Below are 27,105 nucleotides of genomic sequence, written 5' to 3'. Positions count from 1 at the left end.
TATCAGGTTTCCTCTTCGCTTTGTATTCTTATTCACACTCAGCATCTTCCTCAAGGCTATGTTACAATATCCCTTGTGAACACTGAAACACTTTTGGATATTTTGTCCAAACTGCATCATAAAAAAAATGGTATAAAGAATTTGTCAGTGTTTGACTGTTATTGACTTGCTTTTATTCTTTTGAAAACATTCAACCCTTTTGCAGCAAATCCTCATTTACCCACTTTAGGACTTGTTGCCTAGGCTAAATCTCATCTTGGAAGAGAAAAGGAAAGCTTTATTGATTCAATGTGTTTCCCTTTCCAATCCCCTCCTTTGCAATGCTAACATTCTCAACTCTTACAAAGTATTTCATCTTGCATAAAACTTTTCACTCCTTTTTTCAGTTTTTATTTTTTTATATGGCTTGGCCAAAGAGAACTTTTAGAGCTTAATTCGCTTCCCTGATTCTCTATTTCATGTGTATCTTCATCTCCCAAAGCTCTTTTCCTGAAATGATTCAGTACATCATTATTAATTCTGCATGGCTTTCCAAATAGTACATTTTGTTAGATTATCGCCACATGCAAATTTGTTTAATAGATACTCATATTTAAAAAGCAATTCCAAACTTCTAGATTGGGAAAAAAAAATTGTATAATGAGAAATGAATTACTTCAGTGCATTTGTATTCTCAATTATACAATACCATACTAAAACAGATGACAACCTCCTGTCAAGATTCTGATAGTAGCAGTTATTAAACAATAGTTGTAAACTGTGTTAAGTATAAATAAATATGTTAATATTGTCTGGGACTGATTTGGTATGCTTCTGTACCAAGAAATATATATACACATACATTTATTATTAATAATAATAACAATAATTACATGATTTTCATTTTTTTTTTGTAGAAGAGAACAAAACAAAAAAGGATTAAAAATACTTTGCCAGTTGAGAGCGTTGGCAGAAGCAATGAGTCATTACCAAGCTGTCACAGAGGAAATTCACTTTCAGCTGTCTACTGGTCAGAGCTACAGTCTACCATACATTTAGACTGATGGACAACAAGAGCTAAATAAAGTTACTGTTCTTCGTTAAAAACTCCTCTCATTCAGAAAAAAAAGCGAAAATATCAATATGCCTGATAATGCACAGATTTCATGGAAAGTACAAATACTTACTGACATAAGGTTAGCCTATACAGCAAGAACGCCATCCTTTAACTCCAGAAACTACATCCTATTTCTATATATTACCCAATGGATGTTAGAATGCTTTGTTTTTTAATTGTCAAGCAAAAAATAAACCCACGTCATTTTCCACAAAGCAATGATTATATTTTCTTTGCCAATTTGATCAAGAATCAGATAAGCCTGGAGTGGCTGATATAAAGTGACTATTAAACCATTCTTAATTACATAAGGGTTACAAATGAGAGAGTGCCAGGCATCCCATCTCACTGTTTGTGAGTTCATTTTAGGGAAGCACCATTTAACTATCAACAGGTAGTCAGATTATGAGGTTATAAGTAATACTTGCTACAGTTTTGTTTGTGAGCTTTTATGAGGATCCCTTCATTTGTGGTGTGGTGATGAGTTGTAAACCTCACCCACATTGCTTTGTGCTTCCTGTAATGAGGGCATTTTAACTCTGGACTGAATATTGAGATGGGGCAGTTATTTTTCTGGTTGCACTTAATGTACCTGGGTGTGGCTAAATTTGCAGACTATGAGATTAATACTTTTTATGTAGCTGCATCATGTCAATTAGAGCTCTTACATTTTAACAAGATGTAGATTAATGTTTCCAGGAATGATATGTTCTTCTAAAAACACCCATAACCCTTGCTCTTTAATTGAGTGCTCTAACGAAACATAAATAGCATGATTCATCTGGTGTGAGACTCATTTATGTTGATGACAGGAAACCATCAATTATTTATGAACAATTTATGCCTCCTCCTGTGTCATTAACTGAAGTGTAGATCATAGTGTATTGGAATGTGGAATATTAATTATTCTAATTAAGTCAAACACCTCTATATCAGAACATAGTGAATTTACAATAAGAGTGATATAATTCGATCATCGTAAATCAATGTGTGCAATTACTGTGTATTGCAAATTCAGTTCTGTTTAGAAAACAAAATAACAGAATACACTGAACATTTTGGTATTTTGCATGAACTTAAATACATTTTAGTAATTCTCACTTTTTTATTTTAATTATATCAGAATATGTTTGCTGTGCTGTTTAAACTTTAAATATAATCTGCAGCATTTAAAGTCAGAGGACATTTTGGTGTTCCCCAAGGTTCCATTTTGGACCTCTTATTTGTTCAGCATGAATATATTATACTTGGGTATCAGATCACCACAGGTCGGAGATCAGCTCTCAGATTTACTCTCATGGGCACTGACCTAGCTGTATCTTTGCTGTGTCCTGTTATCCCTGAAATCAAATCTAAACATTGACGAGAGGAGGATAATGCTTTTTGGTTGTCCAAGTGAGTGAACATGATATTCCTGGTTAGTTTAAAGAGGTGTCTGAGGTCACATTAAGTTCTGGGGTCTGAAAACTGGCTGTGATTCTGGCCACTACCCTTGCTTTTGAGTGTTATTTTCAGTACATTACCAAAGAATCTAATTTTCTTTTCCTCAAACTTGCTTACCTAAGATCCTTTCCTTACATTATTTAGTGGCTTATTCATGCCTCTATCTCCTCCAGAATTGATTACTGCAATGTTCTGCTTCTTGCTATTTCTTCTAACATTCTTGATACACTCCATATGTGCAAAAATATGCAACTGGGGTCTTCACTAAGACAAATTGGTGTAACCTTAAATCTCCTTTTCTAGCTTCTCTCCACTGACTGCCTGCAAAACTCAGGATTGATTTTTAACATTTTGTTGCTTAGTTACAAGGCATTAAATGGTATGGCTCCTTCCTACATCAGGGATTTACTCTCTAGTTACACAACCGCATGAAACCTCCTCAGATGTTGGTGTTCTGTTCTTGCCAAAATCTATACTGTGCATGCTCAGAACAATAGCTTTCTGTTATTATGCACCCAAACTTTGAAATTATTTACCAAAATGAATTCAGAGACTCAAGGAGTCCATCAAGAGCATTACATTATATTCTAGATTGTCTAAATCTTTCCACTGTAGCATTTTGTCCCAATTAATGCATTGATTATTTTTTGAATACATAATATATATATATATATATATATATATATATATATATATATATATATATATATATATATATATATATATATATTATTAACATTGAAAAATTAAATAATTGTAGTTGTTGGTATTATCAAAATAGACAAAATACAAAAGCCAGAATGTGTTTACATTAATGTTACTCAATGGTAATTATCGAGCATTGGAAAACAGGCTCTTAGGTCCCCTTTTAAAACGTGTTTATTTATAGAAGAGCCAAGCCTTTAATTAAGATATGTCAATTAACACAGTAGATAAATGCTGTGAGCCCTGGCTCGCCTGTTCTGAACTCCTTCAATTATTAATTGCATTATCTGTACATACACTGTTGTCTTTTTCCTCCACCGTATCCTCCTACCTATATTGAATAAGATAATAAAAATGAATGGATAAAACGTAATGAGTAGCTTTGGAAATACTCCTGAGAACCTGGACCTGCAAGTGCGTGCCTGTCAGCGGTAGGCTCTGTGCCGGATTCCCTATTTCCTAGCGGTTCATATTGCTGCTGCTGCTGCTGCTGCTGCCACAGCTATTTGCAGTAGCCTGCTGCATCCTGGTTGGCTCGTGAGTGGGGCTGACTCAGTAGATCTGGAGAGGCAGCGTGTGACAGATGTACTTCTTCTACAGCCTTTGCTATCAGACTAGTGGCTCCTTGCCATTGGCTCAGTGCATTGGACCGGCAACAGTGTACTCTATAATACTATGCCTGCTTGTGCCACAGTGAACATCAGAATTCATTCAGCAGGAGCTGCTCCCAGCGAACGGAGCTGCACTTCAGGCAGAGCTGAGTGAGACAGACTGAGCGTTGCACTGCTGATGCGCGGAGAGGGGAGACAGAGCTGCTTCCACAGTGGACTGAATGAGAAAATCAACAAGATCTGTGAATGGCTCAGCAGCAGCAGCAGCAAGCACCTAAGGATGCCTGTCCACTTTAAGAGTGAGAAGAGTTCTCGTGCGTCAAAGAAGAAGAATTGCCCTCTTGATTAAAGCACTGGCCAATTCCCTAACAAAGCTACAGCTCTTTTGATCGTGTGAGTTTTATACAAACCTCTAACTCAGGACATACCTTTTCCATTCCTTTCCCCTCCTGCCTGGCTGAGCTGTGCGCACCCTGTGCATGGAAGTTGTGGGTCCCATATGGCTTGTTACTATATCGTCATCAGTTCCACACACCTCAGCAATGGTCACTTTCGAAACATCAAGGGGGTTTTCCGGGGCCCTCTCAGCAAGAATGGGAACAAGACTTTGGTAATTATTGCTGTTTTTACTTCTATATTCATGACATCTATTCTATTCTGTTGGTGGGGTGGGCGGTCAGCATATGAAGAAAGTTGAGTGCAAATAAGACTAAGTAAATGAATAGACATTTGAACTGTGGCTGATTTGAAACAGACATTGTACAGAGTGTTTTCTAGAAGAATTCCTTTGTCAGTTTGGGTGAATATGTATCATGACAATAAAGCAAGAGGAAATCACCATAGCTGGGGAGGATGAGAAATGTGCACACCATTGACCATAGCAAAATGTATAACAGATGGTTTGCGGAGATTTTAATCCGGGTATACCAAATCTAATTTGTTGATTTCAGTGTCCTCAGAACCATGTCATAGTTTTTGTAGGGGCTTAACCGCAAGGTTATTTCAGTGTGTTCTGGTTGGGACCCCTAGGGAAAGAATGCATAGACTCTCTGTCACCGTCTCATGCATTTCATGTATCATTTACCTTCTTTTCTTTCTTTTTTTTTTATTTAACATTGCTGAACACTCCCTAACCATGTGATGAAAACAAAGACAAATGATCAAGTATTCTATTGTAACTTGACATGTACCGTTTCCTTAAAAATATCTGAACTAATCTTTCTCTTTAGATTCTTTTTTGTGAAGAAAATACCTCTTCATAGCACTTCTCCATAAAGCCATTTAAAGTGTGGCTAAAAATGCACAGCCTCTCATCATTACTTTTTTTTCCATACTTCATTTGATCTTTTTACAGTGGAATCTTTTCTTTTAAGAATTAAATATAATTTTACATGCAATATTAATGTGCTCCAGCTTGGATCAAATCCAAAGTGCACTTTATAAGCCTACTAGCTGTGGTTAAAGATTAACATAACTCCAGCATTAGATGGCACCGAAGTAATATAGCAACAGATTGTTTCTATTCAACAAGAAAGAAATGGCTTACAATCCACACAATAACTGGACTTATTATCCACAATTATCCCGCTCTCTCTAGCTCTTGTAGGGAAATCACTTCCAGCAGAATTTCTGTATTATTATTGCTGTAGACCTGATTTAATTTAATCTAGAATTATGGGTGCTGGTGGCTGTGAGAGTGGTTGTGCTGTGCAGTGTCAGAGAGATCCATTTCTAAATATATGTTCCTGGTTTCCCAGTTGTATATTGCAGTTATAAATCTGATCTCTGTAAAGCATATTGTTCTGCACTTCAGAATATAACATTTTAAGAGCTATGATTATACTTTTATTGATATGGCAGAGCTCAGCTTTCAGGGTTTAGATTTTTTTTGTTTTGTTTGGGAATCAAAACTGATGGGCAGCATTTTACAAACAAAAGATTGACCACTGCTCATTTTCAACCTTTAACTTTTTAAGTCTTATCAATCTAGTGATTCCCAGATATGTAAAAAAGCGTAGACAACAGCAGCATAGCCCAACATAACAATGATCTTATGGTTTTATATAATCTAGACAAAATGTAATCCCTTGGCTGCAGTTAGACACTTAAGATCTTCACTACTGCTAATACATGTTATGCTGCTTTAAACCATGATGTTCACAATCACCTGTTGAATAAAAATACATTGACATTTCTTATTGGTGTTCAATGGGCAGAAACAGACACCCACACATGCCTAAACTAGCAAAAGACAAATATTTGATTGCTGAAGTAACATGATTGGTTTTGTGAGTGTTGCTTTTAGTATGAATTGAATTGATTAATCTGGATTGGGAAAGCGTAGGATTATAGTTATGCTGCATGAAAATCTGATGAAGGTTTCGCAGGCGACGCTCATTGTGGTGCACTGAAAGGAAGACAAAAGGAAATCTACAGGCACATTAAAGGGGAACTAAGCCTTCCCAGCTTAACGCAGCATCACATGAAAGGTTTCAAACTGTTATCATTAGCAAAAGATTTAATTTCATGCAGTGTGGCTGCTGAGCTTGCAAGACTCAAAGCAGACCCAAACAACCAGGGAGCCGTTGTGTTAAGCAGCTGATGATGCAATGACGGCCTTCTCGGAAACGACAGGTTCTTAACATGCTTAGTGTGCTGTCAGTTTACTGTAAATGTAGGAAATAAAACAAACTGTGCACGAGGCTGAATGTCACCACTATATAGGCTGCAGAGTAAGAAAATTAACTTATTTTGTTTGCATATGAAAACTTTGGAACTGATTGAAGCCTAGAGCTGTGCCAGTCTTGATAGATTCGATTTTAATGTACTAAAGATAACTAAGCCAATAACGAGATACACAATAACATTACATTCACTTTGTGTCTCAATTTACAATTTGATTTTGAACATTTTGCACCACCTTATTCCTTTTAAATGTCGTTATGACCATTCTGTTCGATTAATTATTATTACCTATTTCTTATTAACCAGTAAAAAATTCAAAAATATTACATTCAAAATATTATGTGATTAATCATTTACATTCTTTTAAAATCATTAATGATTATGCAAATATCACAATATCAGACTTTAATATTTTCAACACAATCGTGTGTACAGATATATTACAATCATGGGTGGTCTGGAAATAGTCAGTCTACAATTGTTTTTAATTAAACAATAAAAATGCCATGGTATTCTGCCATGAGATCAATTGAATATGATTATTTGCTGTAGTTATTATCATGAATTATTTCCTTCTGACTCATATGTATCAGTATATACACTCACATTTTCTTCCCACTTTATTACAGTGATCATGAATTGACATGATACCATTCAAATTGTTTTTTAAGTGCTTCACAGATTGTGCTTGTACGATGTTATACGTTTCAGTATGATAATGGCCAGTTTCATAATAAGAGACTGCTCTTTAATTACATAGTCTCAAAATGTAATCTAGAGTTGTTTTTAAATGTCGCTTTTTTAAATACACTATTACGGTGTATTTTTAAGGTCATTGTTGGTTTCAACTCCATGTCAGGCATTTACATTATCCTTTGTGGTTAAGCCATTTTGCCTGTGTCCATATTCTTTGAGGAAATGTGTTAAACATTGGCCAATCTATGGCCCCAAAAGTATCCTGCAACCTGTACAGCATAGCTTTCAAACCCCAGCACTGTCCTACACTAATAAGTTTGAAGAAAGGGAGAGCAGCTCAGATTTAACTCCTGTACAGCTGGATAGCTTGTCAGTTGTAACATCTGTGATTGTAACTACACAGGTTTCAGATTTTCAAGTGAGAGTGGAAAAGTACTGGCACAGAAATTTTATAAACTAGTGATGAACTAGAAAGTCTGTCCCTTGATTAAAATGTCTGAATTTGTTATATATATATGTGTATATAATGAACAGTAGTAAAAGTTAACTTGTGTATGTTTTAAAATAGAATACTGAATCAGGTTTTGAGTATTTTCATTGTGTAATTCTTACTATTGTATGGCTATATATTGCTCCATTCTCTTGCCTTGGTTATATTATACTTTAAAGACCCGTGCTGGGAATTCCTGCTACCTCTAACATGCAGTCTGCTCAGCCCACTGATCAAACATTAAGAAATTCAGCTTGTACAACCCAGTTATACCTCACCCAGTTGTTTCTTCACATTCATTATTAACTCTTTTCAAGGATGTTTTGTTTAAATTGACAAGAAAACTCACAGGATACTCCATGCACATGAAATAAAACTGAAACAAAGCTGGACTTTCAGTTTTAGAAAGTCTGGCAGTTGTTTTCTTGCTTCCTTCCGCCCTCTTTCTTTATCAGAGAATAGTGTAGATGCTGCTTTGTTGAAAAATGTAAATATGAATAAATCAGCTTTGTTTGTTTGTTCTCTTTCATGTCATCAGCCATGCATACACATACAGTACTGTTCATCCTCAGATCTGATTTCCAAACAGGGTTTTTATGTTTTATGCACATGACAAGGCATAAGAAACACACATACACAAACACAGACTATGAAAAAAAAGACTAGATTCGCCACTGAACAGCACCGATAAGTGTAAACTGCAACACCTCAGCTGTGGTCTTCGGTTAAGCAGCGCCTGGGCTTCTTTTATCATGAATACAATCCTTTGCATAATTTACTACTTGCTGCATTCTCCGTGGCCTGCCTGTCAGGGGTAGTAAAATAGCACATATTTGAATCACCAGCATCTTGTCTATTTAAATGGATGCAGCTTCCTCTAAATGTATTTTCTACTAATTGCTAGCTGTGCTGTGAAGGAATGATGGGGCGAGAGTGAAGAGCACCTTGCAATGTGTGAACGCAGACTGATCACTGAGAAATTTGATAAAGTCAGCCTTCTGCTTGCTGTAATGCTTTTCTAAGTGAGATAGTCAGAGGCTTATGGGTTTGTGAAGGATAAGACTGTGATTATACAGCAGTTATGTTATACCCATTTAAAGGGATGGGGTTTCATGGATTCTCTGTTAAACAGCTGAGGTCTACAGTACCTCAGCCTTGAATTCTGCCCAGATTAATTATTTGACGGCAACGCTCTTCGATGGATCACAGTGAATTGCAAGTTACCACCATTTGCATTGCCCAGTTCATGTGTGTGCCTGTTTTACCTCTTTGGATTTTATTGTATTACAAAATGTAAAAAAATATGGGATACTTCAGTAATTATTATACAGACACATACCCTAAAAACTAAAAAAGTCAACAGTATCTCCCATAGTATTATACCCATTCATTCTGGAGAATAATATTGACAATTTGCTCAGAATAAATGTAGCATGTGTTCATATAAAGATGTCAATGCACGCCAGCTCTCCTTAGACGTTTGGAAACCATTGTTTAATTTGCATAACCCAACATGTTTCTGAGAGAGAGTTCTTCATAAGTCTTTCATGAGACAACATATATTCGCAATTCCTCAAAGGGGCTTTTAACCATCCAAAGAACTAAGGATCTCTATTTTTAATAGTATCCTTTATGTGCAGTCAATGTTTTTTAATTATGTCAGAGGCTCTACTCATTCTCACAGTGATTCTCAGGATGCATTATTAAGTAATCATACAGTATATTTTGCAGATTAAGCAACGGCTTCATTATCTTATTATCATGCATTTTCCCCATTGTTTCCAAAGTGTTACCTTGTTAATTTGATTATCTCAATATCCATTGTGAAAACAAATACCAATAGTGAGCATTCACAACTGCAGCACTGTCAAAAATACAATTTTGCCTGAAAACACCAGGAATATGCAACCTATACAAATATTTTGCGATGTTATTTATAAAGATTACCATATTTGGGATGATTCAGTCGTTTGTATATTTGGATGTCTTGCATGTATCCATATTTTAGGGTCTGACCTTATATCAGCACAAATTATTGAGGTATGTAATGATTGAGCCCACTGTTGAAAACATGGTGAATAAATTGCACTTAACTGAGGATTTGAACTGGATAACACTGCTTATTTGAGATGTTACTTTCCTAAGATTTTCCCACAGATTTCAAACAAAATATCCCTGAGAATCAAATATTTACATAATAACTTGAAAGAAAAGCAAACTTTAGTTTAGTGGCATAACACTACTACTAAAAATAAATAAAATTAGACACTGTGTTTGCAAGTGAATAGTACATGTTTAAAGACGGTGTTCACACAGCATTGAACACCCCACGGGCATGTCTCATTCATACACTTCTTCGCATAAAATACTCCACTGAATAAACACTGTATTTATGAGTCACAAAGGCTCAGCAGTATGTTGCTCTTGGATTGTTGTACTGTTATAAAACCATAATGACACCATGTCATGGTAGAATTATCCTTTTAAGTATTTTTCATATGCTTGTAGGAAATTAAAATTTTATTTTTTTCGACTGTATAATGTGTTGTCATTTTTTGGGGAATGTTTAATAAGTCAATAGATAACAACTTACCTAAATTAACACTGAAGACAAGGCCTATATGTTTTTAGGGAGCAAAAACATTGCTTTTGCTTCCTATTATAAGGAGAACAAAAAGAACAAGAAGAACAAAATAAGGAAGAAGCAAATATTATTGTGGGGTTGTTTGAAAGGTTGTATTACTTTTAGTTGAGCTTTTATTAATCCACAGAATCCATAAAAACAAAAAAACAAAAAGAAAACAGCTGCAGCATTATACTGCCCTTTATAAAGCCAACGAATGCACACAATTTAATTTACTGAACTTTCCCACACAGGGCTTTTAGGAAACCTTGAATTAAAAAGTCTTCAAAACTAAAATATTATGCTTTCTATTGCTCACTCTCACACCAGCCTTATTTCTGAAGGATGGCCTCTGAGCTTGACAATGATTCTTCCTTGAGGCAACAATTTACTTCACCGTGCCTGCTTTCATGATAAGCCATTTTTAACCTTGAGAGCTATACAACTAACTGTAGCTATATGTTATTTTAATTTAATAAGCCAAGTGCAGAAACAAGATAAAAATTGAATAATGCACTGATGTGAACATTGTTGGTTTGAAAAGGAAGAGTGCATGTGGAGTGCTTTATTGAAAGGGGTTTGTCTGGATGGAACCGAGGAATTTCCTGTTTACTGTTTAATGCCACTTTTCATTTTTAATTTAGTTATGTGTTCTGGCTGATAATAATATGCAGCATCAGAGATCTTATCAAATGGGCTCGATCACTGTCATCAAACCTTTCCCTTTGAAAGTATGCAATAATACTAAAGGTTGACAAACAGTACATTTGCTCTGAAAATGCAAATTAAAAATCACCCCTAAATATTTACTATTACACTTTGGTGTATTTTTATGTGTTCAATTAAATTAAAGAAAAAAATGAGGCAAATACAAAGTTATTCCAACTTAAAAGTGAATATATAAGGTATTAGGGGCATGACTACTTCTAATTTTATAGAGTGAAATAGTTAAGTTAAACTGGTCAGCTAGTCGGCATGTATTGTACATGCTGACTAAAAAAACACGTAAGAAATCCCAACAAATCTATATTCATTATGTTTGTTTAAACTTCAACCTTTATGTTTATTTGTTCCTGGACATTATTCAGACGAAGTTTTGACATTTTACTGAGAATATCATTCACGTGAAAGACTGGAGAAATACAGAAATACTCCCCTGAAATATGGGACAGTTGACAGCTATGGGTTTTCCCTAGGAAATTTCCCTGTCCAGATTCCAGACAGTTGAGCAGCAGACCAAAAAAAACATATTTTATACATATCCTGCACACTAGTTTCTATATTTTCTGTAATGCTGTTTTTCAATCTATACACTTTCATCTGCTCCATCATTTCTGGCTGGGTTATTTTCACATTATCCTAAGGCATGCTATGTTTATTCTTTAGGAGGGCCGGACTTATCATTACAAATACAAAACACCTTTTTTATGAACATAAGCTATTATCATCATCATCATCATCATCATACGAGTCTTGCGATTACCTTATAAAGGCTGCAAAACTCCATATCTCACATATAAATATATACCTCTTGCGTGGAGTGTCGTGACTTATCAAGCATCATGGGAAATAAATATAAAGCGATCAATTACTGATTAGTGTCGAATACACACGCAATATATAGGCATAATTGGCAGAGGCGCTAGTGAATCGTTACCTTCAGTTACAGCTCCAGCAGTGGGACAACAGAATACTACGGCTTTCATGTGGCTGAGATTTATTTGGCAGTACATTAAGTGAAATTAATTATGTTAAATATCCAAGTTCAATTACGTATGATAATAGGTATCAAAATGCATCAAGAGTGCTCCAGATGTAGCTCAAAGCAAATCTTTTCCTAATGGAGCACTGGGCCGCGGCAAGCAGTGTAACAGCTGGAATTGTGCCACAGATGCCGTCAGATGCATGGGACTATCACAACACAACAAAGGGCCAGGCAAGAGATATGGAGTCTCAGATCAGTGTAAGGTGTAAGGCTGTAAGGTTGTGGCCAGTAAGATTAGTGTAGGCAACCCTTAGCATAGGAGAACCACTAGGGGTGCTGCTGTTTAGAGCAGAGCTGTAGAGCAGACTTTAAACAGTGATTGCATGACCGCTATAGCTCATGATGTGTCCATTATACCACAATGACACTTTTATGAGGTGAACAAATAGTGTAGAAACTGACGCCTTTTTACTGAAAAAGGTACATTTTCCTATTATGTTATACATTTTCAATTTGTGTAACGTTTTCAAACTTACCTTGAGCACATTGTTGTAGAATAACAGCCTTCCTTCACAGTTCTCTCAAGAGTTAATGTCTGGATCTGTGAATTGGTGCGAGACGTCTATTTGTGTAGCATTAGCCATCTGAGTATTCATTTCATAAGCATCTAAGCGTGTATCACATTGATATACTTTCCACCCTTTGTCTCTTCTATCTTAAGTATTTATAAACCGACACCTACCAATAAGACAATCGGAAGCTCATTTTTGTGCTTTGTCACTGTGAAATATCACACAACAGGATATCAACCGTTCGGAAAGTGGAGGACCTTTAGTGTTTTCTCTGCAGATTTTGGGGAATGAACATGATTGCAAAAACATATAATTTCATGCTGTTATGGTTCTGTGCCTCAGAGCTGGGGGAATGTTATAATCTGAGTAAAGACGTAAAGTATTGAAAAGCAAAAATGAAGAACCATCTTTAAAGCAGCAGGTTCGAAAAATGTAAGTCCAAACTCATGGACAACAACTTAATTAATAAGTAGCCACTTACTACTCTGTAGACATGGGGACTGTGTCATTTGCTTTGCTAATATATAATATATGCATCTATATACATTTAAATGTATAATATACACATATGTTTTGCAGAGCTAATGCAAATTGAATTTTATCTCCATTCAGCAAACCACTCTCAGCAAAGTTGCTTGGCGCGATTGCCGTCTGAAGCTTAAGCATGGCTCACTGATCTATAGTTTGGTTTGAGTAAACTCAGCTTAGCATAGGAAGTCAAAATTCTCTCCCTGATGGATATGGCATGGTTTACAAGGGCCTGAATAATCTCCCTCGAAATGTAGATTGAAGCTGCATGCACACATGCACGTGCTTTATTAATTCTTTAAATCTTCTGTCCATTATTAAATTAACTGGAGACCTTTCTTTTTTTTTATTCAATTTTGGCAGCAAGTGAAATGATGAACGTATTGCCTGGACGATTCCAATCAATTATTCAGCTTGGTTTTGCAAGAAACGATAAATCTGCAGATTGATTTACTTCACAGTATAATGTTTTTGTTGTGTTGTTGTATTTATGAGCAGACAAAGTATTATTAATCTTCTGGCTGGATAGATTATACCTCTCTGACTTCATATTTTGAAATTAGGTGGGCAAGCTAGATCCTGTTAATACTGAATTCATTGAGTTACCATGGAGGAATACCAGTGCCTGTGATTGTCTTTGGTGTCTGTAAAGTCATAAAACATCACAGACATCATCATTACAATTATTTCAAGAGAGAGAGTCAGGGGAAGGCAGAATGATAAATTAAATCAACACTTTATCTTGTTGTGATTTACAAATAAAAAACGAGTACCAAGCTCTGTGTAATTAAAATATATCCTTCAATTAATTTCATTAGCTTTCCAAAAAGGCTCAGGCAGGCATAGAAAACCTCTCTCTAAATACTGATTTATAAAGCTAGCCTTTGTGTACATTTATGAGCATGCTCAGGCAGATCTAACTATTGATTTTCTTCGGATATGCATATCCTAGGAATCCATCTTTTTTTCTTTTTGTTTTATCTGAGGCCCTCATGCAGCTGAGACACATTTCCCATTCATCATTTGCTCTTTTACTCAGCTTAAAATCACACAAACCAACAACAAAAAACAACACCAACATAAAAATACAAAAAATAACCAAAGCACGAAATGCAGTGTCAGCACAGGAGGGTCTGTATTGCACTCAGTATAAATTAAAGCACTCTGGATGCGGAAGACAGCTTTATGGAAGAGGTCCTCGTCTCACATCTTCCTTTTGTGATGTAATTACCTTTGCAATTATCCTTTATTGCCTCACACTTGTTTCCCTTTTAATTTCTTCCATTAGCACTTTGCCTTATTGAAATGCATCCGATTTGTTTGATCGTAGTGTACATGTTTGTGGTTTTGAATGACTGGTTTATTTATTTATTTATGTATGTATGTATTTGTTTGTTTTGATGGATTGGTATTTCACACCTTATTCACTGACATAATTATTCCTGGCCTTTTCTTTTCTTTTATTACTTTTTAGTTATTATTTTCTTTATGAGTAGCCGTGTGTGGACAATTAGGTTGGCATGTATATGAACATATTAAAATATAAAATAAACAGCCCTGTATGGTGAGATAGTAAGCCCTTCACAATGAATACTCAATACCACTAGTCACTGTTCTATTGACCATGACCAGGGGTCTGTACAGGTCATCCTCAGCTTATACGATGGTAGTCAATTTTACAACTCACTATAAATAGTTACCTTTTCTGTAATAATCTATATCATAAATCAACCATCTCTCAGTAATGAAACTGCTATTTCTACTGAAACATGGACATTTGAGGGAGTTAATGCAATAAAATATCACTTTTAGGTAAACATTTCTGTTTTAAATTAACCACAAAGCTATGTTCTAAATTATCTCATTCTAACACCCCAGGCAAGAGTTGTTTAATTATTGTGCAGAATATCAAATATTCACACAATAATTGGACATGTAAGAGTTGAGGTTGAAGAAGTTTTTCTAAATGTTTTGTTTCGCTTGGAAACGGTGTTTGACAGTTTACCTGCATTCGTGTTACATTTTGTAGAGTTTCAAAATGCTGCTGAGTTTCATTTATATGGTTGGATCATCTTAATTAGCATTCATGTTTCCCATCTGCTCTGCATGCACTAAATCTTGAGGTTTCTCATAACAACTCCTGTTTACATTTAGAAATCCCACAAAGTTTTTGAAAATAAATCTACTCATTGTCTCTGCCTTCCTAGCTTCATTAACTGCTGCTTATGTTGCATTATGTTTTGCTAAAGTCTAAGTTCTTAAAGGTCTTGTAGCTAATTATTCTAGGAATCTTTAAACATCATCGGTACAACATCAGCTGTCTAAGGCGTTTTATCATTTCATATTTTTCAAATCAGTTTTGGATAGTTAATAAATATGCAACCCGTGTCAACCCAAGCACTTGCCTGTAACACATGTCCAATTCATCATTTTCTCTGACCTCTAGAAAGCTACATCCCCCATCCCCCATAATAATGATAATAACAGTAAGCAACCAGTTAGACGTGTGCTGCAAATTTAGTCTATAAACTATGATGGACATTTCTTATTTTCTTTAAAACTGTACTCTGCAAATCAACAGAATAATGACACTATCAGCCAACGAAGTAGAGAATCAACTATTACATTGTATCCAAAATACCAACAGCCTTCAGTGATCGGAAAGTCTAGGTTTGGAGTCAGTCACATACATAAATCTGGCCTATTCAACAAGAGCAGTTGGAGCACCCTGGTCGAGACCTTTGCATTTGCATATTCATTAGTCATTCAAAAGTGTCAGAATGTGAAAGCCTACACAAGAACATGGCATCATAGGTGATATGTTGGTAATGTTATTAACATTTATATGGAAACGTGCCTACAAGACCTTTAATTGCCTTTTTTTCCCCCTCTAATTTCACAACCGCCCTAGCAACAGGACTGCTGTTATTTCCAAATGCTTAACGACTTAATCACAACATTAGCAACTTCTTCCTAAGTGCTGAAAAATTAATTAAGCTATTTAAAGTGACTGTCAAGTTGAGGATGGTAAAGCATTTGCTACTGTGGCCCCAGGATGTAGGCATGTGGTACTTTAAGGTCAGCTGTAGCTTTGAATGACTTTGGGTTCTGCTTTAAATTAATACCTCTGTACTGTCTGCACATACCAAATACTCTTGGGATCCCTCTTTATTGTTAGCCTTGAAAGGTGAATTATTTTGAAAATCGTGACATTTGGAATAGGGAACAAAATTGGTTATGTATGATAGCATCTCTTCCACTGTTCCTGTGGATTTTTTTAAAATTTATAGTAGTAGTATCATTCAGGATTCAGCGCTTCTTGGGATTAATAATTTATGTGTAGTGAGCGTACCTGTAGCATTAGCAGGAGAGTGTACACAGTGATTTGATTTGCTTCTTGGGATTACCTCAATCAGTATCGCAGTAGCCAGGCAATCACAAAGTAACTGCGACAGATGGAAACCCGAGCAAATGTCAAAATGTTTCTCTGTGGATCCTGGCTTGATGCCAGACAGGCTTTGATATTGTATTGGATGAGTGCAGTGTAATTCATCTTCAAGGGATGGTAACAATAAACAGCAACAGTAAGGCTATGAACTTGTATCTGACTTAAGCTAACAGATAAAAAGAGGCTGAGTAATAAAGAAGCAATTTGAAAAAGTCCTGGTAGGCTATTATCCAGCATGGTCCTGAAAAAAATTACAAATTGCATTTTTACAGACAGATAAGAAAGACAATCCGATATGAGGTAAATCCTAATAATATTATGATTTCAACAGGCTTTGCATTGATATCGCTGCGTCTGAAGCCCTATTATATAAGTGTTGTTAAATGACAGAACATTTGCTGGAATTATACTCCAGTTCTTAGAATTCTGATTCAATTGCACAGAATTACATTTAACAGAATATCTGATTATGTTGTTTGTTTCTCACCCAGTACCTACCTTAAACTGTGACACTGAGCCCTATGATATCAGTCTACCCCAATTATGTTATTTTTAGTATTAAGAAAATAGGTGTACCAGTGAGCAAACTTATTCAATAAATTCAATTTTCACATTTTCTTAAGTTTTAGCACATAATTTCACATCCACAGCTAGTTTCAAAAGCATAAAAATTACAAAAATAGTTTTACTCAGTTATTGCATACATATAGTACAAAATAATATGTATGTATTATTTTGTATTATATGTATGCAATAACTGAGTATAAATTTGTCAGAACCTATTTAAGAATGATAATTCCATTCTGATGGTTCTTTGTAGTATCTCATTTTCACATAACAAAGCCTCTTCAATTACACCAATACAAGGGAATACAGTTTTACTATTGGCTCAATGTAAAGTTCATTTAACATTTCCGTCTGCCTTAGACAACGTCTCACATGGGGGAGTTAATTAATGCTTTATGCATCTGTACCTGACAGCATGATACATTATTGATCAAAGCAGTTATTGCTGTTGATTTTGGGTCTTGTGACATTTACAAGTAGAGTTCTTTTTCTCAGCTGAAATCTGTGACATTTGGTCCTGAATTTGAGAGGAACAGCAGTTAACCGATCGCTGATTAATAGGATATTTTCTACAGGCCGGTCTGTTCCGGACGGTTCTGAAACAAGATTAATGTAACACGGCGAGACTAACAAAGTAAGATTGAATTAATTCAAATAAAATACAGAACACCTAGCTATTCTGCTGGATTCAGTAACATCATAATTATTAGTGGAACTGAAATGCAGTCATAATGTTAAAATGTAATTTCATCAATTTGTACTAATCATTATAAAAAGAAACTATTAAATAGTTGTGAAGGTGGGCCTTGCACTTTGACCCAAACACATCAGCAACAGACTCATATAATGTGTATTAGAGTGCTATACATTAAGTAAATTGCAGACATCGAGACTGGGAACTGATACAAGACAATGATCAGAAGGCTATATTAAGAGAAGCTCAAGAATTTACAGATTACAGATGTACATTAGAAATACCGCATCCATCTGGAAAAGAGTCAATGTGGTTCGACAGTGTAGGGGGATAAGAGGATGGGCCATTTAGAGCTTGATTAGGATTTTTCTTTTTAAATTGTACAAAATAAAAAATAAGAATAGTATAATCTTTTGCACTTATCTGGCGCAGTTCCTGAAATTGATGTATATTCTTAACAACCAAACTTCAGTGCACACCATATGTTTGTAATTAAAAATACAACAATGCTGTCTGAGAAAAACGTTCGGTCATATACTTAATCACACAGATTTTTTAATTAGAATTTGCACTTTTTCTTCTTAATCAATGGGGCTTCACAAAAGCGAACAGAGAGTGGAAACGAGATATGACTGGGGCTTTGTGGCGAACTATAATAAAGTGAGAAAAGAGAAAGGAAGAAATCATAAGTTTCAAATTGCCAGAAAAAAAAAGCAATCATTTATTAGGAGGGCTGAGGGAGGCGAATACTCCCACTTATTACCAAACCCTTGTCAGAATACAATGATTTTTTTTTGGCCGGATTTAACAGCTCAGTGTATCCATCTCTCATCTGTAATGGTATGCTTGATTTTGATGAGCTGAGATATTGTTTCCAGTACATTGTAAAGCTTACTTCCAGTCAACTTGGTGATTTAATTCTAGGTTTGCAGCACTGCATCTAAAAAAAATAAAAGAATCGTGTATTGTGTTCTCATCTTTACTTGAACGGGGGAATTAATAATCTTGTTGTTGATGGATCTGCAGAAAATAGTGCTGTATATATTTCTTGCAAGATTCACTGTACTGCTACAAATTTACTGTTTAAACATAACTTCCAGCAGTTTTACAGTGGAACAGTATTCTCTGGAGTTCAGAACAAAGTGTTTTCTGAGGCCTACTAGAAGTGACAGTATTCTGTTTAAAAGACAAATTACTGTGTAACAGGAAGGAGGCTACAATGAGTATTGATTTCTTTTGTGAAGAGAATTCATTTTGCTACACTGGTAACAGATTGTGCATTGTCTTCATGAGTTGACTTTCCATTAAGAATCACCTTGTGTGCCCTTTGGTTTGTTGTTCATCCTTTTAGTGGCTTATAGATTGCTTGCACCAGCCATGTCTTTGGGATCTCTGCATTTTTTAAGAAAACGGGAGACTAACCTAGTGATTTAATGACATTTATGTGTGGGGGATATGTTTCAGACTATGCTCAGTTCCTGTATGTTAGAGGTTGATAATGCATTGCCTACTCTGTTTGGTTACAGTAAATTCCAGTTATGGAAAATCTTGTATTGTATTAATTTTTTAAAGAAACCAAGCAGTGTCCCTGCATTTGTCATTTAGTGGATCTATATTAAAATCAGAGATAGGGACGTCTCTCTGTGTAGCATCTATTTTTTACACGATGTGGAGAAATTGGCAAGATCTAACATTAAATTGACCTATAATACAGACGAACAATAAAGTAAAATAAAAGAAAACATTACATCTGCCACAATTAGTTCACAAGGATATTGGCATGGCTTGAATTACATTGAAGGATTTTAGTTATGTATATTTACTTACTGTTTAATAGCTGCAAATGTGTCTCTTACCTACTATTAATGTTTGAACTATTGGCAGCAATTGACACCAGCTACATGGTTTAAATGCCACTTGGAAACACTTTCAGCTACTTGTATGCATATACTTTTTAAAATTTTTATTATACTTTTTATTCCATATGGTTATATCCTTTTTTTTCTCCTTCATTTTCTACATACATAGGTGCACCTTTAAGCCATGTTGCAAATCATTCTCGAGCAAGCTGCCATTTGTTCACAGTGTAACACAGTCGTGTAACACATCGAGCTCTTCAATCACACCGTGACGGCTTCAGGGAACATAGCACGCCCCCATGGCAGATTTGTGATCTAAAAGGGATGGAATGTGCATTATAGTGCCAGCTTTTATCCAATTATCTTTGGGCTCTTCTTTGGCATTTTGAACATCACACAAGATCCTCTTAGATTCGGCAATGGAGTATATGTGTGTCTGTGGGGGTTGTCATTTATCATAGCAGCCCTACTCCTTTACACAGAGAGAAAAAAAGGCTGTACAGTATGTTGCCATGTAGGTTGTCATTCATGTGTTTCATGATACAGACTGAACTTAAGAGAAGGAAAAAAACTGCAAAAAAAGGAAGGTAGTTGAAGTGCCTTCTCAGTCGTACATGCATGTATGACAGTAACAGAAAAGGCATAATATGTCAGGTAGGTTCCTCCTCCTTTACTTTCTTTCCTCTCTTCACAGGATAGACTTCCAGACACGCAGAGCTAACGTGTACTTATCTCAAAACTCACTTAACTGGAGGGGTCAGGAAAGGGCAGTTTAGGTTTCTAGAGAGCAAAGGGAAGCTGCGGAGATGGGAAGCAGCCAGAGCTTGAAGTAGACCTGCTGAAGCGAAGGGGTAATAACAGGGGTTTAGGCTCAGTTGAGCTTCACGAAAGACAGGGAGATCTGCAAAGAAATGAAAATCTCCAAGACGAGATTCCTGTGATTGACAGATCGCAGTGCCGGCTATGGTAGTGCACAACTCATACAGCTCACGCACGAGAGGGTCTTAAAGTGGACGCAGCCAAGTACTGGTCCCCCAGGAAGGATGCTCTTGTGAGAGGAAGATTTCATGGGATAATTTCTGAGGAAAGGCAACGTTTAATTGGTTGAGAAAAAACACAAATGCAGAGGAAGCCTGCTGACCTAGACATAAAAATAATACTTTTTTCCCCTTGCTTAACTATTTAGTGCAAATGCAAATATGATTATGGATACCGTTTTTTGGCCTGCATCCCATTATCCAGTAAAGACTCAGCTCTGCAGCTCTCTCTGAATTCATACCAACTCCAGAATCTATAGGCTAGATGTTGTTAATTAAATCCAGTGTTTTGGTCTGAAGATAAAACTGTCACAAATAAGGTGTTAAATGTAAATGTTGACTACAAGTTTAATAGATTTGTCTGTTTAGATTCATGTGAGTTTTAAGCCCAGTCTGTCACAAAGATTTGGTGTACAGTGTATTAGGTTAATATGTTTGATACGAAACAAATATATTGGGTTATTAATTGTGACATGCATGAAATTAATTATAAGGCCCAGTGACTTTTTAATTAGTTTGTGAGCCTGATTGGCATGCTGAGTGTTTAACATCCTGACTCTTCCACTATTTTCTTGCAGACCTGGCTTTGACAATATGTTAAACTTGGGAGGTCATTATACAATATTGTTCTGCTCTGGGCCTAGAAGAATCGGCGAAAGCAGACAAAAATAGAGTTTTGCCATACTATATCTTATTACATATACTGAGGATGAAGCACCATGTAAAAATGTGTCAGAGTAAGACCAGCATGTGAAAGTATTTTATCTGTGAAATAAATTAACTGAAATGTGAATAATTTTGAGTGCTCAAAATTTATGTTGAGAAGACATAAATAACACATTTGGGTTTAGACTCCCTTTAGTTGTTAGGAATTGGAGAGGAGGAGGTGAAAGCGAATATGTTCACATGTTCAGATATTTCCGTGGCACTCTTCCCCACAGTGATATTGCCAACACACTGCCATGACAATCTTTTAAGCATGTGAATAATTAATCCTGCTCACCAAGATTCCCAGATATCAATGAAACAGCATATTTCATTATCTTGGCTCCTTGTAGTTCATCTATCTTAAAAGCACATTAGTGCAACAAAACAACCTAAGTTCTATAAATATTTTTTAGAACTTCAGTTTCAGTGACCTTTAGGTAAATGCCAGAGAATCAACTGATTAGAGTATTGTAGTTGTATTGCCACCAAAGCCCTTCTCGGCCAGGGAGAAACCGGCACATTCATATTAAATGAGGCATGAAAAACATGATTGTGATCACTTTGGACCAACACATGAATAAAAACAACACTAGGAAATCATTATTCTTATTTTTTCTCTCCATACTTAGTCATGTAAATATATAACTGCCAAGGCAATATGCTTTCCATATTTTGAAGAAGCATTACACATGTATACATTTGACTGACAGGTTCTATGACGCACTGAACTACTGAGACATATGTTCAAGAGTGGAACCATAACCTTTTTAATTCCTGTAGTTTTGTTACAGCCTGACTGGATAGTTGTTTTAAAATGCTGGTGAAAATTTGTAAATTCTGATTTTTAAGTTTGAATTTACAAAAAATCTTCTTTCCTTTGTGCATATATATTTGCAGTCCATCTATACAGTACATAATATGCAAATGGAATTGCATTCATAATCGGAATATGTAATGAGGAAGTGCATAAATGACTGATTAATAAAATCCTTTATTTGGCAATTTTCTCAATTACATATTAAAATGTCAACATGTTGAACACTTGTGACGTCAAATTGTAATCAGTGCTGCAGTCAAACCAATTGAAATGTCCTATTAGTGAAAGCTATTCATTTGGAGCTTGTGATTAGGGAGTCAAACTAACCCTGTAAGACATTTCAAAAACAAAAACAAAACAAATATATATTATTGGAAACTCTTAGAAGGTATGAATGAAGCAATATGACTCAGGATTTTCTCACAAGGTCTTGAGCTAAGTGACATCATTCCCAACATCCACCCACTTGACAATCACTTATATTACAGATAGGTCTGCAATTCAGAAATTATGCAATATTCAATATCAGTTACTAGAAATGTACATGATAAGAGTTTTGTTTGGGTTTCTCGGGTCCATATTAACTGTGATGCCCCAAATCTGATATATTTTCATCAAACAATTTAGCAGCTCATTACTTTCCAATTTTATACATGTAATTATTGATATCTACCATTTTTAAACACTTAACGCTCAAAGTTGGAAGTAATTACAATATACATTTTGAGTTGGTTTAACATTTTACATTTTACCCAACTTTAAACAAATTAAGTTGTTTCCTCTTTGATTAGATTTGCACATGTAATATAATCTATGAATTGTCTCAGCACTGAGAAGTTATTTAAGCAAATCTCAATCTAAAGAGAGAGTATGGTAATTGTAACTGAATATTATGCTTCCCTTTCATCTCTAAATCCCTAGCTAAATTAAATAAAAGAGTAGGAAATGAGCATGTAAATTGCTTAAGAAATTAAAGAAATGGCACTTTTTTTTCACATAAAATCATTAGCTCAAGATTTGCACTTGAATATATTAGCATCTTGACTGTACATTTGTGACACTAACATTTATGTAAGTGTCAGTGCTTAATGACATTAAATTTCTCTCTCTATATATATATATCACGAAAGCCAATTTGTGATTCATTGATTTAAAGCAACAGTAGGGAAAAAAATTAGACTGGAACAAAAAAAAGTTAAATTTGGTTGTGTGTCGTCTCTGGGTCACCTTCCATGGTGTTTATTTTCATATGAATGTGCAAAGCATGCTGGGAGACAATCTTGTGAGAATCCTTGTTTTGTTTTTCTTTTTACTTTTGGCTAAAATAAACTACTCCCAAATAGGACAAGATAAATATCATTTAAATGTGTTACTGAAGGATGAAACAAGAAATCTACACCTATTTCCACATGGACACACTAATTTCATACATAAGTGATCATTTGCTATTTCTAATGTTACTGTACATAGACTTATCCCTCATGGTACCAGTATTGTATAACAAGTTGTATGTTATTAAAGGATGTGTGGAGTTTATATCTTATGGCAAACAATCCACTGTTACCAATCTAGACAGCCAGACAAAAGTACAGCATACAAGCTTGACATTCTTATATCTTGCATGTTTGCATGTGATACCCACTTGTTACGTGTCACTTGATTAAGATGAGATAATCCTCTGTAAATATGTTCTGATCATGAAAAGCACAGGTTGGCCAAAAGCAGCAATCGAGCTTGTCTTTGACTCATCGCATGGCTGTTAAAAAATCAAACCCATGTATGTATTCCCAGTGATAACAAACAATCGCTGGGAAAAAATAGAACAACAACCTGTCTGATTCTTGACGTGGCTCAAATGAGATCTTTTAAGTAAAAATAGAACAGAATGAGATTACAGTGTCTTGAGACTGCAATGCATGTTTATAACTCAGTCATTTTTAATGAGCCTGCTAGCAGAGCAATATTTGGTCTAAAACTACTTTTCCAAGTTTAGTTTGTAGGACACTAAGGTGTATTATAGATTAACCTGGGAGGGTTAATTTTAACACATATTCCAGTATAGGTTCTTTAAATCAATACAATGTATGAAAAACAACTCTAAATATAGAAATGAATATGGAATATTTTCTCTTCTTCCATTTTGTGGTTGTAAATCCCTTAGAGGTGATACTAATTGTATCCCCATGTTTTAGGACAATGGTAAGTGTACGATGTTGACTGCGATTATGGAGAAAATATTATTTACTACTTCCTATTCGTGATTTATCACTCGCACTAGAAGCAGTAAAAACATGGATGTTTACTTTAAAATGATTACAGCACATTCTTCATTATGAAAAATGATGATTGCATTTGCAAATGGTCTAGCTTCCTGGAGGTGAACATCCCCATGCTAAGGGACCTATCCCCATCTGGGGGAGGGGGATTTCCATTCATATCGCCTCAAAGAAAACATTGGAAGGAAGTAATTTCAGCTGGGTTTTTACTTAAATCAGTAAGAGCTTTTTTTTGGAATTAACAGTTTTGGCTTCTAAAAGTTTGCTCCCAAAACGATGCAGCCGATAGAGGCCTGTGTTTTTGTGTGTGTTTTTTTTAAGTGGAAGATGCCAATACTTTCCACTTTCAATTGCGACTCACCAGTTCTTTCTTATACAATAATCCAAGGTCACACTCAAGTCAAATCCAGCTCAGCTGCACATGATCTAGAAACTCTAGTCTCAGCTAGACGATCTTAACTGGCGACAATCAACCGCTGATCTGTAAACGCTTCAATTTCATCACACGGAGGTCGAGACTGATCTGCATTTTTTATGTGGAGACTTGCCTTAGCTCTGTTTGCCCCACAGCAGTAGCACCATGTGTTGGAGTTCAGTGTAGACTCGCTAATCTCCCCCGAGATCCCTTTCCCAGATGTGCTCTCTTTACCTACCTTGAACAAGCTGCTGCATGGATTGTGCTTCCCCAGAAAGGAGCCCCACTGCTGCTAATAATTCATGACAGGATCCCAAACAACACACTTTATTCTTCGGAGTTGCTACTGCTGGAAGTTTATAGCTTTTGACACCTGACTCCTGTTGTCCTTGGGACTTATCAGCAAACACTTATTTGTGGAGCTGTTGCACCATTCCCACTGCGGATTTAATATTCCCCAAATATTTTCTTTGATCTTACCATATAAAAGTCTGTCACCATAATTGAATTTCCCATAGTGGTATTTAATCAGGATGATAAGAGTTCTCTCAACAAGCGAGGTTTATTGTAGGCAAACAAGATTGTTGTAAATACTAATGAACATCATTTTGATTGTAATAGATTCTGTTGAGCCTTTGGAGACTATCCCAGCAATGCTTTGGTGTCTGCCAGACTAGGGTGTTTTCTCAAATGAACTGTTTGTGTGCAGTTAAGCTGTAGCCACTACGCATTAATAATCCCAACGAAGGAAATTTGACTTTGCATCTCCTGTTTGTTGCATTCAGAAGATGTTGTCTGCTTTTAAATTATGACTAGTGGCTGTTACATATAGCTTAGATATAAAGATTTCTGAATAGCAAATCCCCTGAATTATATATGAAGGAGGTGAGAAGTTTGCATATAAACATATTCATATATTTATTTTCTTTAAATGGTTGTCCCACGTTCTTTGAAATAGGTTTTGATGTGTCCTTTCTCTTCAGTTGCTGTTTAGCGAAAAGACAATACAGCAAAGACAACAATCAGCATTATTTCTTAACCTTGTCATTGCTTCCTTCCTTTACAGTACTCTCCTTACATGCTTGTCTCTCTATTTTTACTGAGCTTCTTTCACAGAGATATATGTGGTTTAGGATTAAACTGAAATGTTAAGGATCTTCTTTTTGAAAAGCAATTTCTATGGCAAGGCATTAACAAAGATTTATAATTAGTTGGACAAATAGTTGACTGAGATGTCTGATGAAGATATTACATCTGGATTTGAATGCCAAAAAATACCCTGTTGCCCCATGTACAGTAATTCATTGCTTCATTGCTCAGTTATCATGTCATAATTGCCTTTTTGGATTTCTTAAAATCCAGCAGATGACTCTTTAGGGGAAATCATTGTTACAAGCAATTAACCATGCTGCCTCATTAATTTTTCCTTTTGAAAGATTTTGAGAGTCAGCTCAGCATATCATGTAGGCATGACGTGAGATAGAAATAGAATGTGTAGACTATAGAGATCATCCAACCCACAAATAAAAGACGGGTATTCAAACAGAGAATGGCTGGAGAGTATTTTCATTTAATTTATCTATCTGTGTATATGCAAATCTATCTATCTATCTGTATTAAAAAACATTTGTATATAATATTGATCATTATATCATATGTGTTTATATTAAGTGTAATAGAGTTTGTAGAGTGGGCATTATTGTCATTACTTTGAGAATTATATAATAAAATTATATGTTAATGACTCCATCATTCTTAAATCAGTTGCAGTGAAGTGGCATGTTGATTCTGGTTTTGGGTAGGTGAGCCAATTGCTAAAAGTTTTACAGGGCCTTAGTTATTACACAGGTTATAAAATAGAACAAAATATAAAACTGATGGCTTTATGAAAGCTTGTTGTCTTTAACATAAAGTGGTAATGAAAACAACACTGCACTTCATAAAATATACATACATTTGAGAAGACAAATGATGAGAAGTAATTTACTCTCAATTAGAGCAGGAGTTACAATGGACTGTAATCAGTGATACAGTCTACAGAGCAGCATTAATTACAAGGCAAAATTACCCAATCTTTAACAATTTGCATCAAACTGTGATTTCTGAAAGGCAGCCACTTGTTTAATTGCT

General features: G+C 35.5%; 1 protein-coding gene across 1 annotated transcript in view; it reads left to right on the top strand.

Annotated features, from left to right (window-relative positions):
* Nucleotides 1–4,354: 4,354 nt before the first annotated feature.
* znf804a (zinc finger protein 804A) overlaps nucleotides 4,355–27,105 on the top strand; it is a 54,049-nt gene continuing 31,298 nt past the window's right edge. The window contains exon 1 of the mRNA XM_066688524.1: nucleotides 4,355–4,465. Coding sequence (XP_066544621.1) covers nucleotides 4,355–4,465 — 111 coding nt within the window. The remainder of the gene's footprint in view (nucleotides 4,466–27,105) is intronic.

This window comes from Amia ocellicauda, chromosome 16 (genome assembly GCF_036373705.1).
Source record: "Amia ocellicauda isolate fAmiCal2 chromosome 16, fAmiCal2.hap1, whole genome shotgun sequence".
NCBI classification, from domain to species: Eukaryota; Metazoa; Chordata; class Actinopteri; order Amiiformes; family Amiidae; genus Amia; species Amia ocellicauda.
This window is presented reverse-complemented; position numbering and strand designations above follow the sequence as displayed.